We start from the raw sequence: 16,834 nt of genomic DNA on the forward strand, positions 1-16,834 counted from the left end.
GGAACAGCGTCAGTGGCGGTGTTGCTTGGCGAGGATGGCGTGTAAGGACCGCTTGATGGAGGAGCACTGGAACCAGGATAGCCAGAGGTGGGAACGGCATCTGTAGCAGTGTTGCTCGACACCGACGGCGAGTTCGAGCCACTGGGGACGGCACTGGACCCAGGGTACCCGGAGGTAGGGACAGCATCGGTATTGCTTGACACTGACGGGGAGTAGGCACCGCTTGACGGGCTGGCACTCGAAGCTGAGTATCCGGAAGTGGGGATGGCATCAGTCGCAGTGTTGCTCGGCGCTGAAGACTGACCGTAGCCGCTCGAAGGCGTAACACCAGAAGTGGGCACAGCGTCTGTGTTGGTACCAGAAGTGGGCAGGCTCGAGGCTGGTCCAGTGGTCGTCAACGGCTGAGAAGGGAGGTAGCCAATCGAGGAGCCAGAGGCTGACACTCCAGGAGGGAAAGAGGTGGGAACAGAGTTGGTCAGACTACCAGGCAACGAGGCCGAGCCACTTGGGCTGGGTCGTGGCACAATGACTGTGTCAGAGCCGGAGGGGCCTGTGGGCAGCGCCGAGGTCTGAGCAGGAGGAGTGTAAACGCTCGAGGGCCCAGATGCACCTGGTGGGAATGAAGTCGGTATCGAGTCGGTACCTGTGACTGACAGAGAAGGGTTGGGCGAGATCAGGCTGACCGAGAAGTCAAGCGACCGTGAGGGACCCGTAGGCAAAGCCGAGCTCTGAACAGGAGGGACATAGGCACTCGAAGGACCAGAGGCACCGGGCGGATAAGAGGTAGGAACCGAGTCAGAGAGTGTGTTCGTCGTGCCTGGCGAGCTGGTGGAGAGAGCTGGGCTGAGAACAGACGATGGCGCGGTTCCGGACTCAGGTGGCTGAAGACCAGGAGTCGAGGTAATTGGGCAGATCGTCGTCGTTACGCTCATAACGGTAGTCGACGTGAACACCTCCGTGGCGCTAGCAACAGGACAGTTGGTAGCACTCGCAGCACACTTAGTGATGGTGTATGTTGACGTCGTGTAGACTACAGTGGTAGTAGTGCCGTCTGCAAAAATGGTTAGCAAAGCTTGGAGAGACATGCAAGAGCTAGGAAGCACTCACCATCTCGACCGACGAGAGGCTGGAAGGCAGATGCAGCACCTCCGAAGAGGGCGGCCAGCTGGAAGACCTTCATGGTGAGGCAGTGCCAGTGGTGATGCGAGAGGATAAGGAACGGATATGAGTTGAGCAGCAACAGACTGAATGTCAATCGCCCTGGGCTGGATAATGAGTGTAGAGAGTCGGTGGAGGGAAGAAGAAGATCAAGAGCTGGACGATGTTATGAAGAAAGCGAGCGAGAGTGCCAAGACTGTAGCGTCGATTTGCAGAGCAAGAGGGAAGTTGCTGCGGGACCACAACAAACAACAACGGGACCAAAGCGCTTCCAGTGAAGCTGCTGCTGCGAGATTGAGATTGCGCCTACGTTATTGAGCATACAAATGGCCTCTCGAGCGCAGCTCCAACAACAACCCGGGCAGGTGCATGTCTGGCACGTGATAGCACCTTCACTGTCCAGCGTCCGGCAAGGCCCCGTCTTACAGCCCAATTAGCTCGCTAGGACGGAGCACACGTCAAAGGCTGCACAGAAAAGTTATTGGAGCCGCAGACTAGTGCTCAGAGAAGCAAGTTAGGCTGCCTGCATTTGCACTACAGCAGTGTTCCCGTTGTGTGGACAAGACGGTGACACTTTGGTAAACACAGCACAGACGCAGTTGCCCCACCCGCCTTGCCGCCAGCCTCTCTTTCACCTACACTTTCGAGCGCTTTCCAGGACTCTGCGTCACCCTTGCGCGCCGAAATATCTGCTGCAAACGCGTCTCGCCGCCTGCGCCCAGCTCCCATTATAAGCTGCCTTCCCCCCGCCTCTTCCGTCTTTTTCCCACGACACACCTTCAACTCCATCGCGCAAGCATTCGTCCACGCTGCAGAAATATCAAACATACTTCCAGCTCTACCGCATCACCAATTCAACAAGCTTACCGCTATCACCATGGTTGCCTTCAAGGTTCTCGTCGCTGCCGCGCTCGCCTGCGTTGTTGTTGCCCACGATACTCCCCATGACAGTAAGTGCGCACCATCAACTCTGTGTAGCTCAGGCTAACGTGCTCTGTAGCCGCTTGTGTCGCCCCAGTCACCGTGACTGTCACCGAGACCGTGTGCGGCGCGCCTGGTGTGCCTGTCCACACTCCTCCCGCGGCTCCCTCCTACGAGGCGCCTCCACCAGCTCCTCCGGTCACTTCGGTCGAGTCTACGGCGACTGCTCCTCTGAGCGGCCCTCCGGTCGAGACCGCCACCGTCATCCCACCTGCTCCCCCTGCGGAGACTGGTGTCCCGTCTGTTGGTGTCCCTCCTGTTGGTGTCCCTCCTGCTGTCCCCTCTTCCGGTGTGGTCCCTTCTTCTGGCGTGGCTCCCTCGTCCGGCATCGAGACCTCCACTGCGTCGGCTCCTGGTACGACTACGGCTCCCTCCTCCACGGCTGCCGTTACTCGTCCCTCCTCATCAACTAGCACTCCGGCGGAAGTCTCGACTGCTGGTGCTGTCCTGCCCACTCCATACCTTGGTCTGGGCTCGCTGATCGCTGCTGGTGCTGCAGCAATGGCCTTCATCGCCTAGATATCAGCCACTCTTCTACAACTCATCATGGTCAGGTCTGTGTTGAGATGAACCATGGTGCCTTCAGAACCTCCCACTCCCGTCTCTTTTGAGGATGGTATGTTTCACCGGCGGGTTTCACATTTCATGATACGATCTTTGGATTTGGCGGGTTCTTGGTAGGGCTTCATTCATCGATGAACAACTATACATGGCTAGCATGTCTATAGCTCTCTTCTCGATGCATCATAATACAATGTGACTTGGTCACTGCTTTCTGAAAACATCGTTAATGTCTTGCGTGATGTGTCTTACCTCGATGCTGCCGTGTTTGCTACCTTGGTCTGATAGCAGTGTCTACGCGGCAAGTCTCTGTGACACCTGCGCCACTCTCTGTTCGCTATCCACTCTACGATCTGCTATCTTGCAGCCTCTGGTTGCATGTTTGTGAAGTCTGGTATCAACTCATTGTCAGTTTTAAACTCGTGAAGTTCTTCGGTCTGTCTCTTCTGGCGGAAATTTTCATGTTCAACGCATTGCACGTACCTGTGGATATCACGACGCGATCCTTGAACTCTGAGTTTTTAACGTACGCCTCGAATTGGCGCTCTCGCTCTGCCTTTCGCTCCTTCTGATAGTCAGGGTGACCTCGTGAACACAAAGTGTTCACGGAGTCGATCAGCTTGTGGCTGTCTTGTAGGATGGTGTTGTCTTCGCCTAGGATCTTGACGATTTCACGGGCGACGGTGAGCTTACCAACGCCTGGGAAGCTGCTGGTGTAGATTATTGGTGCACTGGTTAGTGGGGACTGGGAAAGGAACTGGCCGTAAGACATCGTGCTAGCCGTAAGACATCGTGGTGTGTGCCACTGTGTGGGAGTGTTGCGGTATCGGTTGGTCCGTACAGTGCCTGACTATACCCCTGATCACTACCCTGGACTAGTGTGTTACAGGTCAGGTATATAGTTGTCTCCTCCTAGCTAGATAGCAATCCAGCGCAGTATTCCATCGACCCGATAGTCCTACGTTATCGTTTACCGTAGTTATCAGTATTCTACAGCGGTCCACACCGCTACAGGGAGTGAGGGCAAGCCGAGAATGGGGACAGGAGGCTATATTATTGGGAAGTGGAGGTTGGCTTCTGAGATATGAAATGTAGTCAATTCACGACTAATCTCAGTTGTGCGACAACGATGGTTGACACTGGAGTAATGGAACGATCATGAGAGTGATAAACTCCGCATCTCGAGCACGGAATTTGAATTGTTCGAACACCTGTGGAACCCTGAGTCCCTGATCTATAGTCTCTTGTTCTCTGCATGCCCTTTTCATACATAGCTGGTATGATAAAAGCTGCTAGCAATGAGCAGCCTCTGGTAGATGACGAGACAAAGTCGTGTCAGCCATCTTACACTGCATTCATGACCTGAAGCTGTACAACAGCCTGTGCAATTTCCCCCAGCAAACCCTATTGCAAAGCTCCAGGTGCTTGGCACAACTAGATACAGGGAGATGCTCAGAACTGCACAGATGGCACTGAAAATAGCCAATATCCAAATGAACCACCAAGTTTGACCTACGAGGCGCGGATGAGGTAGTGTTGGCCAGATGAATGTAACAAGACCCAGGAGTTGCAATGCGCTTCCCGCGATAGTCTGGAAGAAGTCGGAATCTTTTGAGGTTCCAGATTCCCTGCTGCCATGTGACCAAGCAAGTGCTGCTGGCATGGTCGAGAGAAGGCATGCAATGGGCACGATGAAGTTCAGCCCGGCACGCATGTTTGTAGAAGAGGAGAGATCTGACGATGACCATCTGGCTGGTGGGGTTTAGACGTCCCTGCCCAGGATTAGTGCCATTTCAAGTGATGTAATGCCGAGGAAATTGACCACTATCGCTGTAGGTTCGAATCGATCAAGGTCTCTCCGTAAAGCGCACCACCTTCATCGGCAACTGTTTGCCAGGCTGCTGCCCAGACGTCTTCGAAGCAACCCAACTTCTCATTTAGCGAACCCAAGCGCTCAGGATCCAGAAGTTTTGCCGCTATGGCCTGCTTGATTGAGCGGCGTAGGTCGATAAGAGATTTAAGTATAGCGTTTGGTCGCTTCCAACTATCGCCATACTCGACAGTAATTCGGTGAAGGTATTCGGGGCCCAATGAATCTTTTAATTTGCTGCTTGAGTGGCACACCTACAAGCTCTGAACTGATTGATCTGGAGATGAAGTATGTCTCCGTAAAAAGCGTCAGGCTCATTATCGAGTATGGTAACGACAGCCTGACCGATGCTCAACATATTCACATGCCGGATGATCCGGTTCCTGGCTCCCGAGGCAACATCTCGGCCAGAGAAACCAACATAGTTCGCAATCATAACTTCTGCATTCGTGAGAGATTGGTTGAAAAGCTCGATCAGATCGGGAGACCGGTCGATCTACTTGGGATTCGCGCATGTGAACACTTTCCACCCTAGCATGTGTAGCCAGAGGATGTGACCGACGATATCACGTATGGCTCGCACTTGTGGAGTCTCATCAGGTGCTGTCGTTGGAGCTGGAAAAGCTTGTGTGAGCTGAGGAGTTATTGAGACGCCGGACAGTGCGTAACGACTGAATCGACAATGAGACGAAATAACACAGCGTACCTAGATGACCCAATCCGTCGCTTCGCCCCGCACACCACTTTCATAGAACCGCATTGGTATTTGACAAAGGCGGATCTCTCTCATGGACCTGCGTCGTCGCAGTCTGCATACCAAGGCTGTCCAATTCGTGTTCTGACGTAGCCATACTCTGGGGCACTTCCCTACCCTGATGTGGCACGATCTAGTAAGATTAAATTGGCCGGCTCGAACAGTTACGAAAGAGGGTTCAGATACAGTTGGGCTTCCATAGGGTCCTTGAGAGTTTACATTCAAGGCTGCAGCCGAGCCATCTCGCCTCTATCTCGCATTGCTATGCAATATAGTCGTAGTAGTAATCATATGAGAATTCCAAAGTCTGCGATGACAAATGGTGCAGGTACACAAAAAGAGACAGATGGATTTATGTGCTTCTGCAGGTAGAACTTAATGAACTTACCGGTCAAGATCAAGTCAGACGAGTGTGCTGGACCGAAAAGAAATCGCGTTGCAACAGCCTCGGCCCTACCCCGCTTATCCCATCACCCTTACGCATCGCCTACCCCCCTCCAAAAGTCCACAAGCAAAAAATTATCATATCAAATGACTCTCCGACGGGGAATCGAACCCCGGTCTCCCGCGCTCGTTGTCGTTAGACGATGACAAGCGGAAATCATGACCACTAGACTGCCTTTATGTTAGGGCCGTCGAGTTGTGAACTTGGACTAATATGCTTACCCATCGAAGATCTTGCTCACGTGAGCAGATGGTGTGTACTTCATAAAATGAGTATCAATTTTGAACAATATATTGTGAATGTAAGATGTGTGTAGCTGGGTGCTATTTGGTGCAACAAGAGGGACTTGGAGAGAGGAAGGGAACGCGGCGTTGGTTGACGCATGAAGGACGTCGGTGTTGAGATTGGGCGAATCAAGATTCGAGGTCGGGTGCTAGCGGGGAGGGGTTCGGTAGTCCTGGTCGAGCAGCACGTTCTTACCCTACAGAGTTTTAAACAGCAACACCTACATAACCGATCTGGAAACATGTCCAAAAGCAGGTCTAGATAATAAGGCTGTGAGCATAGAACAGCGCACGACCATCTTATACACTTTTCAAATCCACTTAAGCACTTGTCACGCTTGAGAAATCTCTTGTAGGATGAAGCGCCCTGCTTGGTTAATCTATCTCAACAGGTAGATCGAAAGGGGCTCGAAATCGACTCCTCTCACGGCAGGGATCTTGCCCTTCCAATGACATTTAGGAAGTTGCTCCAACAACATCGATATGGAAAGGGTGAGAAAGCAACGTGCAGGATGGAGAAGCTTGAGTTCTAGACAATCCAAGGGATGTTTCGGAGAGCGCTGGATTTATATTTTCGTGCCATCGCCATGGAAGATCTTCTTCGCTTGTTCTAGTTGTTCTTCCAAACTGAACTCCCAGATCCACTGCATCCTGCTCAGAAAGCTCTCCTCGATCTTATCCAAATCATCGCCATGTAGCTCGAAATCGTACAACATGCCCGCCTCCTTACTCGTTGTGACATTCTTCTGTGTCCTCTCTCGCCTGACCTGGTCAAACGCCTTGAACGCACGTTCCAGATCGTTGACATCGTTCGCCTCGTTGATCAGGTTGGCCAAAATGTACGAGTCTTCGATACACATACCGGCGCCGGCACCTTGGTGTGGGGTTGTTGCGTGCGCGGCGTCACCGAGTAGACATAAACGCCCCTTGTAAAAGGTGTTGCAAGGTGGGTGCATGAACAGAGCCCATATGTCGGGCTTCTCCATTGCTCCCACGATTTTCTGGACCTGTGGACCCCATTCTGCGAACTCGGCTTCCATTTTCTCTTTTGAGGTTGTGACTACCCATTTTTCTTCATCCCAGGTTTTGCTGGAGTTGAATGCGACAACTATGCATGTCAGTAGAGGTTTCGAGATTGAAATATCTTAAGTCGGACGTACCGTTCATTGTCTTGCCTTTCTGGACAGGAAATGTAAGGATGTGGCCGTGATACCCCAAGAAAATGGAGCTGTTCGCTGCAACCTCTTCACCCAGCATCTCCACCGCCTTATCCATAGGTATCAACCCTCGGTAGGCGTATTTCCCCGAGTACACTGCGTCTGATGCAGGGTCGTCCTTGCCAAGCAGCCATGGTCTTGTCTTTGACTTGATACCATCGCATCCAATAACAGCAGAGTGCTGCGCTGTAGTTCCATCGGCGAAATGAAGCACCATGTCTCCAGAGTTGTCCTTTGCATTACTCAAGTCCACCACTCTCTTGCCGAAGCGTGCCACACTGTCGGGAACATCCTTGACCAGCTCGTCCAGGAAAGCTGCTCGGTATACCCCTCCTCGATCACCTCCAGCCTCCATTGGCACGTCGAAGAGGGCATCGCCCACCTTCTTGCCCGGCTTGACGAAGCCGTCCTTATCTGCTTTGCGCTCGTCACCGACGCGGATTGTGAACCACGAGTCTTCCTTCTCCTTCCACTGATTCCCTGTCTTGGTTTTGGTGAAGGCTTCATGAATCTTAGGAGACATGAGCTTCATTGCCCGGCCAGCATTTGGTCCAAGGTACACGCCTGCACCTATCTCGCCGAAGTGAGGCGCCGCCTCGTAGATGGTGATGGGTATGTCATATCGCAGGAGTGTGATGGCGAGGGTAAGACCTGATATGCCACCACCGACGATGGCAAGGTTGTAGTTCTTCTTAGGCGAGTCTGTCGAGGCCATTGCGAGGTATGAGGTTTTGTCGAGAGGTCGGAGGCTACACCTGAGGTTTTGTGACCTCAATGACGATCTTGAGGATTGAGGTAAGCTTGACGGGTCTAAAGTACGGCTGTCAAAGAGGGTGCGGCTCTGCAAGTGGACTTTATCCGATGGCTTCCATTCGACTCCGATTGCGATGACGCATGTAACCAGAGTTCTGCAACTGGCCAATCAGCCAGGGCTCAATAGCTCGGCACCCTGCATTTGTCCTCGCAACGGGTTCGGTAGGTCAAAATTCGGGGGTTCAGGTACAGATATACGGGCCATCACTCTCAACAAGTGCAGCAGCCGATGGCCCTCATCCGGCGAGGCTCCATGGCGAGTGTGCCTTCCGATGCCTGAGGCTGCTCGAACAGGCCCATTCAGGACGATGACGATGTGGGGTGGTTTGTGTGGGGTTGACTTTGTCGTTCCGCAACTCGGAACTGGAAATGATATAGCCCAAATTAGTAACAAGTTGATTCGCGCTAGCAGCGAGGTACCAGTCCTTGAAATGCTTCGATGACCACAACAACAACACGATCTGGACTTTATTGTGCAATCCTGAACCACACTGCAGGTTTCAAGATATCGATAAAAGTCTGCAGTCTGCAGGGTGCTCGACATGGCTGCCCTGTCGCAAGATCACGATGTTCGGGTAGAGCCGACCCCTTCGTCATCACCCCAGCGCTGCTAGCCTGTATGGAGCATACTTCAAGTTGGAGGAATTTCTGCCATTTTTGATCCTTCTCAACTGCACGACATCTCACATTCTAGTTCTTGGCTACCCTGTAGTCATTGAGACCGATCCCACGATGGCAAACGCTTCGTATGCTGCGCGGCAGCCTCCTGCGGTGGAGGGCGAGAAGCCTGTTCATGTGCTGGTCACTGGCTTTGGTGTAAGTTCATTCTGTATCGTGTCATTCTGAGCATGCCCTCCGAAGCCGATATTCATCGCGTCATCCTTGCCACGCGACTTCATGCTTTCTTCTCTGCTTTCTGCTCGATGACGCCAGAACGACACCGTGGAAGGAAGCAGCCGAGGATCATGAACATGACCAACCCCACGACTACTGGCATGACCAGAGTAACCTGCATTGAGAGCATTCTCAGTTCGTGTTTGCCTTTCCTACATATTACGTGTCGGTATTCTTAAGGATTGTAATTACATTTAACTGTATCGAATCTATCAACTTGATCACAAAGATCACCAACCTACACCATATCTCAACCAGTATACTAACAAAACCCCAGTCCTTCCTTGACAAATACCCTAAGAATTCTTCCTGGGAAATCGCATCCACCCTCCCCGCCTTGATCCCCGCCTCCCCCGGCAACCCAACGCCCATCCACATCAGGGTCCATCACGAACCCATCAGAGTTGCCTACGAAAACGTCGTCAACACAGTCCCCAGACTTCTGTCACCCGACAGCTCAGCCTTTCCTCCAGATATAGTTCTTCATATTGGCCTTGCGGCAAGCCGAAGCTTCTATGCCATAGAACAGGGTGCCCACTCCAGAGGATATGGCAAAACCGCTGATGTCAACGGCGACCTCTTCCTTGACGCTGCGGCGCAAGATCTATTCCCCAAAGAAACGTATCCAGAAATGTTGAGCACGGGGTTCGACACCGCCGACGTGCTATCTCGCTGGCGCACAAGTCTCGGGTACAGCACCCCCTCCGGCTCCCCCTCCATCGAGGAACTGCCCGACATACGCATAAACCCCGACGCAGGCAACTTCCTTTGCGGATTCATCTACTACAACTCGCTCGCGCACTACCACGCTCAGAATGGCGGGGACGGCGAGAGGCCGGTGGTGTTTATGCATGTACCAGATTTGAGCGGGAGCGAGGAGAAGCTGAGGGAGGGGTGGGAGGTCGCTGTTGCGCTTATCAAGGCGCTGGTGGAGAGTATGCGGAAGGTGGGTGTTAGTGGTGGCGGTGAGGGGAAGGAGGCGGGGCTGGGAGGGCAGGAAGATGATGCTAGGAACAACACGGCTGTCTAGGGTGATGGGACGAGGTGTATGAGTGTGACGCATGTTGTGATTGCATGTACGATGGGTTCGTGGGTGTTTAAGTATATGGAGGGGATTTCGTCGGGTCGGGAGGTTCGTTGAATACATATGCAGTGTGTAATCAGGACACAGCTAGCTATATACTTGAAGGAGATAGAGATGAAGATTCAAGCAACGCTTTTCTGTGCGAAGTAGATCATCGTTACGCCCGGCGACTTGAGAAGGGCTCTATCCAGATAGGTTGTATCGCCCGACCGCAAGAGCAAGTTTGTTCGACACCTCGACAAAACGACCGCATAAGCGGAACTGCACGCCGTCGCGGATGAGATAAGTATTGACCGTGTCTATGATGTCCTTGGCAACCTTCCGAGCCGTCACCAGCCCATGAATCTTCAGCACGATATCGAGGGTTTGCACGGCGATCTTGCTCACCTCATTACGATACATTCGTATCACGTTGCGAAGCTCGGTCTGATCTGCATGATTTTTCGTAGTTTGTATGCAGCGTCTTGCGACTTTGCGAGAATGTCGTCCATAGTGCAGTTATCGTCAAGAAGTTTCTGTAAGTGTTTGGGCCGTTTTGATGGTCGGTAGAATCGAGCCTTGCATAACAAATCGGAGTACACCTTACCCTCTGCGCCACATACTTCTTCAACGTGAGATTATATCTTGGCGAGCATGGTTAGGATCTTTACTCAATGGACAGCTGCTTCATAGTCACAGTCAATGCCCTGATCGTACGTAGTGGTTGTAGGCGTCGGTTGGAGGAGGTGAATTTCTGACATGTTGGTAGAGTTGAGGTGCATAGGTTAAGTTGACGCTGAGCGGCGCAGGAAGCTTGCTTGAGATATAAGTTGTTACCTGTGTGCTGCAACTCCTAAACAGCCATTGTTAGGCTACAACGTGCGAGTCCTTCCACCATATGCATGTGAACGAGCGTGTGCAGATTGAGCTGGACCTCCGCAGGTTTGTGGCATCTCGGCATGTTCGTCTCCCTCCATCCAGCCGAGCTGCTTCCACATGTGCAGCTTGTCCCACTCCTTGGTCCAGCCTTTGATCTTTCCGTCTTCCACCTCGAAGATGGCAGCAGCATGCCAGGCTGCTTTGTTGCCAGTTGCCTTCATACCATTGTGTGGTTCACCATCGTGGCTTCCTGATGCGCTGTACCGCAAGCAAACGTGGCCACCGTTCGCAAAGATGACATCGTACGAGTCAATGTGTAGATCTGACACGCAAGCCATGACCTTGGAGTGAGACTCGGCGTAGTCTTGGGGCGACTTGCAGTCTGGGAAGGTGGTGGGTGCGATGAAGTACGCATCGTCGTGACAAAGATGCTGTACAGTCTGACGGCCCTTATTCTTTTAGCGAATACGCAAGACGCATGTACTCCTTCACCACATCGACATTCTTCTTCGTGAGTGTCAGCAACGGCGAGATAGATAACGCTCGGTATAGCGTGCCTGTTCTTCCTCGGTCTGAGTCGTGCTCTGCTTGACAGGTGGGTACTCTATGCTCGACATCTCCCTTTGGTATGGTGTAGCTCAACGAATAGCCCGAGGTGAGTATCGTCGTGTTTATCTGTTTCCCATAACGGATCGGCCTCATCTTGACGTCATGTAGCGTGTTCCACGTCATTCGGTGTAAAAAACACGGCTATCCGGCGAAGATGCTCGCATAGAGGCAGGCAGCAAACGGTACAGGTGCGGGTCCTGCCGTGCATTGTAGCCCCACCAGCTTTCCAGTTGGAAGGATGTGCCCTTGAAGCTTGTCCATGGATCAGTATCTGAAGACTGTGAAAGTGTTGCTGTGCATACCATTACGCTCCCTGAGCTAGCGCCATATCGAGAGCATCCATGCAGTCGATGGAGGTGCGTCCTAGAAGGGATCAATGTAGTCCACGTGGAGGCTCATCCCGTCATACGTTGGTCCCCGTCCTCTGCCGTTTCTGCTGGCCGGCCAAGCTCCCGCAGAGAGGCCTTCAGACGTGCAATGCGTGCCTCGAGGTCCTCGATCTCCTCTTCTTGGTCCTCACACGTCCTGTCAATCTCCGGGAGCGCCATGACAGCGCGCTGTGCCCCCTGTATCTTCAGCCTGATGTCTGTGGCCGCGGTGGCTACATGCTGGATCTCGAGAGGGCCGTCTGCAGCTGATTGTGAAGGCGCAGGTGTGGGTGCGGTGTCGAGAAGGCGCCTGAGGAGCTTGTGGAGGTCGGGCAGGATGTCGAAGGTGGTCGGCGGGGGGAGGCCTGGGGAAGCAGAAGCTGGAGCTTGCAGAGCTGCCGTCGCAGAGCCCGTCGGTGGGAGCGAGGCACGTGCCGACGCAGGGGCGTGGGGTGTGGCAGCTCCAGACATGATAAGTGTCGCTGAGGAACGAGGTATGGAAATAGTGGAGATAGCTGGACTTGGTGTCGATGCGGGAGGACGCGCCTTGTCCGACGCGCCGTGCGGATCAGGCGTCTGGTGATTGGCTGTGTGCGACGGTGGTGCCGGCGGGCTGCTGGTGCACGTCTCCAAGCACTTGAGTGGACCGCCGAAACGTGCGCTTTCCTTTTGCAGCACAGGTGATGTCGGTGCCGGCCGCGGGTGGTGTGGTGGTGTGGTGGAGTTGTTGAAGCAAAACTGTGACGTCTCTGGGCTCTGCGCCGAATGCTAGGGTCCTCATCAAAAGCTCAGTGCCCCACTAAGAACCCCTCCAACCGGCCAGCTGCTCGACGACTTTTTGGGTCTACCCTCCTCCACAACCTATATTCCCTACAGCTCGAGTGTCTCCTCGAGTGTCTCCTCGAGCCTCATTCTTTGTCTCTTCAGCACTTGTCCAATTGACCCGCAATCATGGTGCAGGTCGACCAGAAGGCTGTTCTTATCGTCATCGACGGATGGGGTGTTGCGACTGAGAAGTCGCGCAAGGATGGCGATGCCATTCTCGCTGCGGATACCCCTACTATGGACGAGTTCGCGAAGAGCGGCTCCAAGACTGCTCAGGGCTACACCGAACTCGAGGCCTCTTCCCTCGCCGTCGGCCTTCCGGAGGGCCTGATGGGCAACAGCGAAGTCGGCCACTTGAACATCGGTGCTGGTCGCGTTGTCTGGCAAGACTCTGTCCGCATTGGCCAGACTATCAAGAACGACAAGCTTGGAGAGGTTGAGAACATCAAGAAATCTTTCCAGAGGGCCATCGACGGCAACGGCAGGCTTCACCTCTGCGGTCTGGTCTCTGATGGTGGTGTCCACTCCCACATCGACCACCTGATCGCTCTTCTCAAGGTTGCCAAGAAGATGGGCGTCCCTGAGGTCTTCATCCACTTCTTCGGTGACGGCCGTGACACCGACCCGAAGTCCAGCGCTGGATACATGACGGATTTGCTGAAGGCCTTGACGGAGATCGGTACCGGCGAGATCGCAACGGTTGTCGGCCGTTACTTCATCATGGACCGTGACAAGAGGTGGGACCGTGTCGAGATCGGTATGAAGGGCCTGGTTACTGGCGAGGGCGAGGAGAGCAGCGACCCGGTAGCCACCATTAAGGAGAGGTACGAGAAGGGCGAGAATGATGAGTTCCTGAAGCCCATTATTGTCGGTGGAAAGGAGCGCAGAATCCAAGGTGAGCCACAGAACAGAGTACCAAGATGTCTTTGTGCTAATTCGTGCATACAGACAAGGATACTGTCTTCTTCTTCAACTACCGCTCCGACCGTGTTCGTGAGATCACCCAACTCCTAGGTGACTTCGACCGCTCGCCCAAGCCCGACTTCCCCTACCCTGCCGATATCCACCTCACAACCATGACCGCATACAACCCTAAGTACACATTCCCCATCGCTTTCCCTCCCCAGCGAATGGATGATGTTCTTGCGGAGACACTCGGAAAGCAGGGCGTGAAGCAGTGTCACGTTGCTGAAACCGAGAAGTACGCCCACGTTACCTTCTTCTTCAACGGTGGTGTCGAGAAGCAGTTTGAGAACGAGGAGCGCGAGATGGTTCCTTCGCCTAAGGTAGCCACGTACGACCTCCAGCCTACGATGAGCGCCATGGCTGTGGCCGAGAAGCTCTGCGAGAGGATTCAAACTGGCAAGTTCGAGTTCCTGATGAACAACTTCGCACCACCTGACATGGTTGGCCACACTGGTGTCTACAAGGCAGCCATTGAGGCTTGCACAGAGACCGACAAGGCCATCAAGAAGGTCTACGACCAGTGCAAGGAGAGCGGCTACGTTCTCTTCGTCACTGCCGATCATGGCAACGCCGAGGAGATGCTTACAGAGGAAGGCACACCCAAGACATCCCACACCGTCAACAAGGTTCCCTTCGTCATGGCCAACGCCCCTGAGTCCTGGAGCTTGAAGAAGACTGACGGTGTGCTCGGTGACGTCGCACCTACTATCTTGGCCCTGATGGGTCTCTCTCAGCCCGAGAGCATGGATGGCTCCAGCTTGCTCGTCAAGTCGTAAGGCTGTCTACTCTTCTTCCATGTGATCCCCCTTTTTGTTTAGACCATAGGAGCGTTGGCTACGACTGAACGCCGTGATGTAGGTATAAGAATAGTATACACGTCAAGATCAAGATTTGAGATACTATGAAGGACAAAATACACGCGTGATACTCTTGACTCCCAGCCTTACAACCGTTGCTGATCTTTCATGCCTAACCTAGGAGGCTGGAACATGGGTCCGTGGCTCAGCTGCTTCGGTGTTCACGAGCGTTGTTCGCCGGCTCTCAAGGCGCTGGATCTTCAGCTTGAGTTTTGAATAAGAACAAATCTCGAGTCCATCGGCCGATCTTCCAAACCCTTTGTTTGAGTCCTGGTACCTTCACCGTTGCGGAAGAACGGCTGTTGAGTCTGTTTCTCACAATCCGATACCCCACCACGCGGGGGCTTCAAGGGTCCGCCAAAGCTGAGCTTACGACATACGAGGTCGACAGCCGTTGAGACCCCTTACACCACTCCACCAGCTCGTGCCTCGCACATTCACTTCCCAAACACCCAAGGGCCCTCATTCCGCGGTTCGTACATCTCCACGCCTATTTCCGAACGCACTTCACACATTCTTTGCTCGGCCAGGCTGAGACATCGGCCCTTATACAAACTCGACCGCACCTTCCCTCCCCGTTCAGCCGCTGCGCGCGCCTTCCCAGTCGGAGAAGCCGGCAATCACGGCACAGCGACACAGCGACACACAAACGTTTGTATCTGCAAACATGGCTTCGAACGGAGCATCTGGCGCTCACACACCTCAATCGCAGGCGCAAGTGCAGCCATGCCGTTACAAGACTGGAAAGACATTGGGCGCTGGAAGTTACTCGGTGGTCAAGGAGTGCGTGCACATCGACACGGGGAGATACTATGCCGCGAAAGTCATTAACAAGAGACTCATGGCAGGGCGAGAGCACATGGTCAGGAATGAAATCGCGGTCTTGAAGAGAGTATCCATGGGACACAGGAACATCTTAACCCTAGTGGACTACTTCGAGACCATGAACAACTGTACGCAGACCAACCCCGAGATATGTTTCAAAACTGAACACTCCCAGTATATCTCGTGACCGATCTTGCGCTTGGTGGCGAGCTGTTCGACCGCATCTGCCGAAAGGGCAACTACTATGAATCTGACGCAGCAGACTTGATTCGAGCCACTCTGTCCGCTGTTGCGTATCTCCATGACCACGGCATCGTACACCGGGATCTGAAGCCTGAGAACCTGCTGTTCCGCACACCAGAAGACAATGCTGATCTGCTGATTGCTGACTTTGGCTTGTCGCGCATCATGGACGAAGAGCAGTTCCATGTTCTTACTACGACCTGCGGAACTCCTGGCTACATGGCGCCTGAGATCTTCAGGAAGACTGGCCATGGCAAGCCTGTGTAAGTGTCTATCTAGACCTTTTTGTTCAATTCCGCTAATTGTTCGTACAGCGACATATGGGCCATCGGTGTGATTACTTACTTCCTCCTCTGCGGCTACACACCATTCGATCGCGACTCGAACCTCGAAGAGATGCAAGCTATCCTCGTCGCCGACTACTCGTTTACGCCTCTCGAATACTGGCGCGGCGTCTCGCTTACTGCTCGCGAGTTCATTCGCCGTTGTTTGACAGTCGATCCAGCAGCACGAATGACTTCTCACGAAGCTTTGTCGCATCCTTGGATCGCTGACCTCGGCGCGAAACAAGCCGAAGGCGAAGAGGATCTCCTGCCGACCGTCAAGAAGAACTTCAACGCCAGGCGCACGCTCCACGCTGCCATCGACACTATCCGTGCTATCAACCAGCTGAGAGCCGGCGGTGCAGCTGGCATGATGGATGGTATCAAGGCGAACGAGCCACGACGCGGCGCACCTCCAGCACCGAAGTTCCCACAGCCTGCAGAAGAGGGCTCTGATCCTATGGAGATCGATCATGTTGACAGCAGAGGCAATGGCCACGGTCAGACCGAGGCTATGATCAAAGAGCAAGAGCGCAGGATTCGGGAGACTCAGCAAGGTCTGTGGAGCAAGCGCTGAGGCTTGAACATTATGACTTCCGACTTTTCGATTCTTTCCTTCCTCTGACTGGTGTGACACGTCTCGCGCGTGCACTTGCCAGATGTTCGTCGAGTTCTGAGCGCTGGCCTACGACCATCGATGCCTTGTGTGTGCACACAGGTTCCAACTATATGCCATTGAAATTTCAGCACTCTTGTCATCTCCAATCACTCATTTCTGTCGGTTATACGACCATACTTACAGGATACAGATATCGCATTCACCTAAATTCGACACTGCGGCACTATTGTATACAACAAAGTCAGGGTGAAGGCGTCCGTCGCAGACTAGGACCGTCAAC

At 53.4% G+C, this 16,834-nt stretch overlaps 10 protein-coding genes and 1 non-coding gene across 11 annotated transcripts; 4 read left to right on the forward strand and 7 right to left on the reverse strand.

Moving 5' to 3' along the window:
* Positions 1 to 2,035: 2,035 nt before the first annotated feature.
* Positions 2,036 to 2,658, forward strand: BU25DRAFT_456522 (uncharacterized protein; the record flags this gene model as incomplete). The annotated part of the gene is made up of 2 exons (XM_033710038.1): positions 2,036 to 2,108; positions 2,159 to 2,658. The coding sequence occupies 2 exons, from the start codon at positions 2,036 to 2,038 to the stop codon at positions 2,656 to 2,658; spliced, it is 573 nt and encodes a 190-aa protein (XP_033564306.1).
* A 398-nt stretch (positions 2,659 to 3,056) lies between these two features.
* On the reverse strand, positions 3,057 to 3,472 carry BU25DRAFT_456523 (uncharacterized protein; the record flags this gene model as incomplete). The annotated part of the gene is made up of 2 exons (XM_033710039.1): positions 3,057 to 3,091; positions 3,184 to 3,472. 2 exons carry the CDS (start codon positions 3,470 to 3,472, stop codon positions 3,057 to 3,059), a joined length of 324 nt encoding a protein of 107 aa, XP_033564307.1.
* A 346-nt stretch (positions 3,473 to 3,818) lies between these two features.
* On the reverse strand, positions 3,819 to 4,602 carry BU25DRAFT_265852 (uncharacterized protein). The gene has a single exon (XM_033701779.1). It carries the CDS (start codon positions 4,412 to 4,414, stop codon positions 3,965 to 3,967), a length of 450 nt encoding a protein of 149 aa, XP_033564308.1. The 5' UTR covers positions 4,415 to 4,602; the 3' UTR covers positions 3,819 to 3,964.
* Positions 4,603 to 5,856: 1,254 nt separating this feature from the next.
* BU25DRAFT_t43 lies at positions 5,857 to 5,944 on the reverse strand. Its single transcript has one exon. It is a non-coding gene; the product is annotated as a tRNA-Asp (tRNA).
* A 539-nt stretch (positions 5,945 to 6,483) lies between these two features.
* BU25DRAFT_408714 (mannitol 1-phosphate dehydrogenase) lies at positions 6,484 to 8,414 on the reverse strand. Its single transcript, XM_033705879.1, has 2 exons — positions 7,214 to 8,414; positions 6,484 to 7,161 (listed from the first exon to the last, which is right to left on the reverse strand). The coding sequence occupies exons 1-2, from the start codon at positions 7,983 to 7,985 to the stop codon at positions 6,620 to 6,622; spliced, it is 1,314 nt and encodes a 437-aa protein (XP_033564309.1). The 5' UTR covers positions 7,986 to 8,414; the 3' UTR covers positions 6,484 to 6,619.
* BU25DRAFT_265881 (uncharacterized protein) lies at positions 8,089 to 8,779 on the reverse strand. The gene has a single exon (XM_033701780.1). The coding sequence runs from the start codon at positions 8,625 to 8,627 to the stop codon at positions 8,193 to 8,195; it is 435 nt and encodes a 144-aa protein (XP_033564310.1). The 5' UTR covers positions 8,628 to 8,779; the 3' UTR covers positions 8,089 to 8,192.
* BU25DRAFT_408715 (peptidase C15, pyroglutamyl peptidase I-like protein) lies at positions 8,547 to 10,186 on the forward strand. The gene is made up of 2 exons (XM_033705880.1): positions 8,547 to 8,899; positions 9,255 to 10,186. Exons 1-2 carry the CDS (start codon positions 8,816 to 8,818, stop codon positions 10,005 to 10,007), a joined length of 837 nt encoding a protein of 278 aa, XP_033564311.1. The 5' UTR covers positions 8,547 to 8,815; the 3' UTR covers positions 10,008 to 10,186.
* Positions 10,187 to 10,912: 726 nt separating this feature from the next.
* Positions 10,913 to 11,257, reverse strand: BU25DRAFT_419748 (uncharacterized protein; the record flags this gene model as incomplete). The annotated part of the gene is made up of 1 exon (XM_033707960.1): positions 10,913 to 11,257. The coding sequence occupies one exon, from the start codon at positions 11,255 to 11,257 to the stop codon at positions 10,913 to 10,915; it is 345 nt and encodes a 114-aa protein (XP_033564312.1).
* Positions 11,258 to 11,832: 575 nt separating this feature from the next.
* BU25DRAFT_336361 (uncharacterized protein) lies at positions 11,833 to 12,367 on the reverse strand (the record flags this gene model as incomplete). Its single annotated transcript, XM_033702625.1, has 2 exons — positions 11,833 to 11,891; positions 11,938 to 12,367. 2 exons carry the CDS (start codon positions 12,365 to 12,367, stop codon positions 11,833 to 11,835), a joined length of 489 nt encoding a protein of 162 aa, XP_033564313.1.
* Positions 12,368 to 12,847: 480 nt separating this feature from the next.
* Positions 12,848 to 14,463, forward strand: BU25DRAFT_419750 (uncharacterized protein; the record flags this gene model as incomplete). The annotated part of the gene is made up of 2 exons (XM_033707961.1): positions 12,848 to 13,616; positions 13,670 to 14,463. 2 exons carry the CDS (start codon positions 12,848 to 12,850, stop codon positions 14,461 to 14,463), a joined length of 1,563 nt encoding a protein of 520 aa, XP_033564314.1.
* A 374-nt stretch (positions 14,464 to 14,837) lies between these two features.
* On the forward strand, positions 14,838 to 16,755 carry BU25DRAFT_265927 (calcium/calmodulin dependent protein kinase-like protein). Its single transcript, XM_033701781.1, has 3 exons — positions 14,838 to 15,497; positions 15,545 to 15,875; positions 15,927 to 16,755. Exons 1-3 carry the CDS (start codon positions 15,212 to 15,214, stop codon positions 16,510 to 16,512), a joined length of 1,203 nt encoding a protein of 400 aa, XP_033564315.1. The 5' UTR covers positions 14,838 to 15,211; the 3' UTR covers positions 16,513 to 16,755.
* Positions 16,756 to 16,834: the final 79 nt, after the last annotated feature.

This window comes from Macroventuria anomochaeta (genome assembly GCF_010093625.1).
Source record: "Macroventuria anomochaeta strain CBS 525.71 unplaced genomic scaffold BU25scaffold_8, whole genome shotgun sequence".
NCBI classification, from domain to species: domain Eukaryota; kingdom Fungi; phylum Ascomycota; class Dothideomycetes; order Pleosporales; family Didymellaceae; genus Macroventuria; species Macroventuria anomochaeta.

Excerpts from the sequence above, each read along its gene's own strand:
- BU25DRAFT_408714 (XM_033705879.1), bottom strand. The coding sequence starts at position 7,985 with ATGGCCTCGACAGACTCGCCTAAGAAGAACTACAACCTTGCCATCGTC. Across the intron at positions 7,162-7,213 it reads GAAAGGCAAGACAATGAACG|TTGTCGCATTCAACTCCAGC; the intron begins GTACGTCCGACT and ends TGACATGCATAG.
- BU25DRAFT_265881 (XM_033701780.1), bottom strand. The coding sequence starts at position 8,627 with ATGTCGAGCACCCTGCAGACTGCAGACTTTTATCGATATCTTGAAACC.
- BU25DRAFT_265852 (XM_033701779.1), bottom strand. The coding sequence starts at position 4,414 with ATGCGTGCCGGGCTGAACTTCATCGTGCCCATTGCATGCCTTCTCTCG.
- BU25DRAFT_408715 (XM_033705880.1), top strand. The coding sequence starts at position 8,816 with ATGGCAAACGCTTCGTATGCTGCGCGGCAGCCTCCTGCGGTGGAGGGC. Across the intron at positions 8,900-9,254 it reads TGCTGGTCACTGGCTTTGGT|TCCTTCCTTGACAAATACCC; the intron begins GTAAGTTCATTC and ends ACAAAACCCCAG.
- BU25DRAFT_265927 (XM_033701781.1), top strand. The coding sequence starts at position 15,212 with ATGGCTTCGAACGGAGCATCTGGCGCTCACACACCTCAATCGCAGGCG. Across the intron at positions 15,498-15,544 it reads CTTCGAGACCATGAACAACT|TATATCTCGTGACCGATCTT; the intron begins GTACGCAGACCA and ends GAACACTCCCAG. Across the intron at positions 15,876-15,926 it reads ACTGGCCATGGCAAGCCTGT|CGACATATGGGCCATCGGTG; the intron begins GTAAGTGTCTAT and ends TTGTTCGTACAG.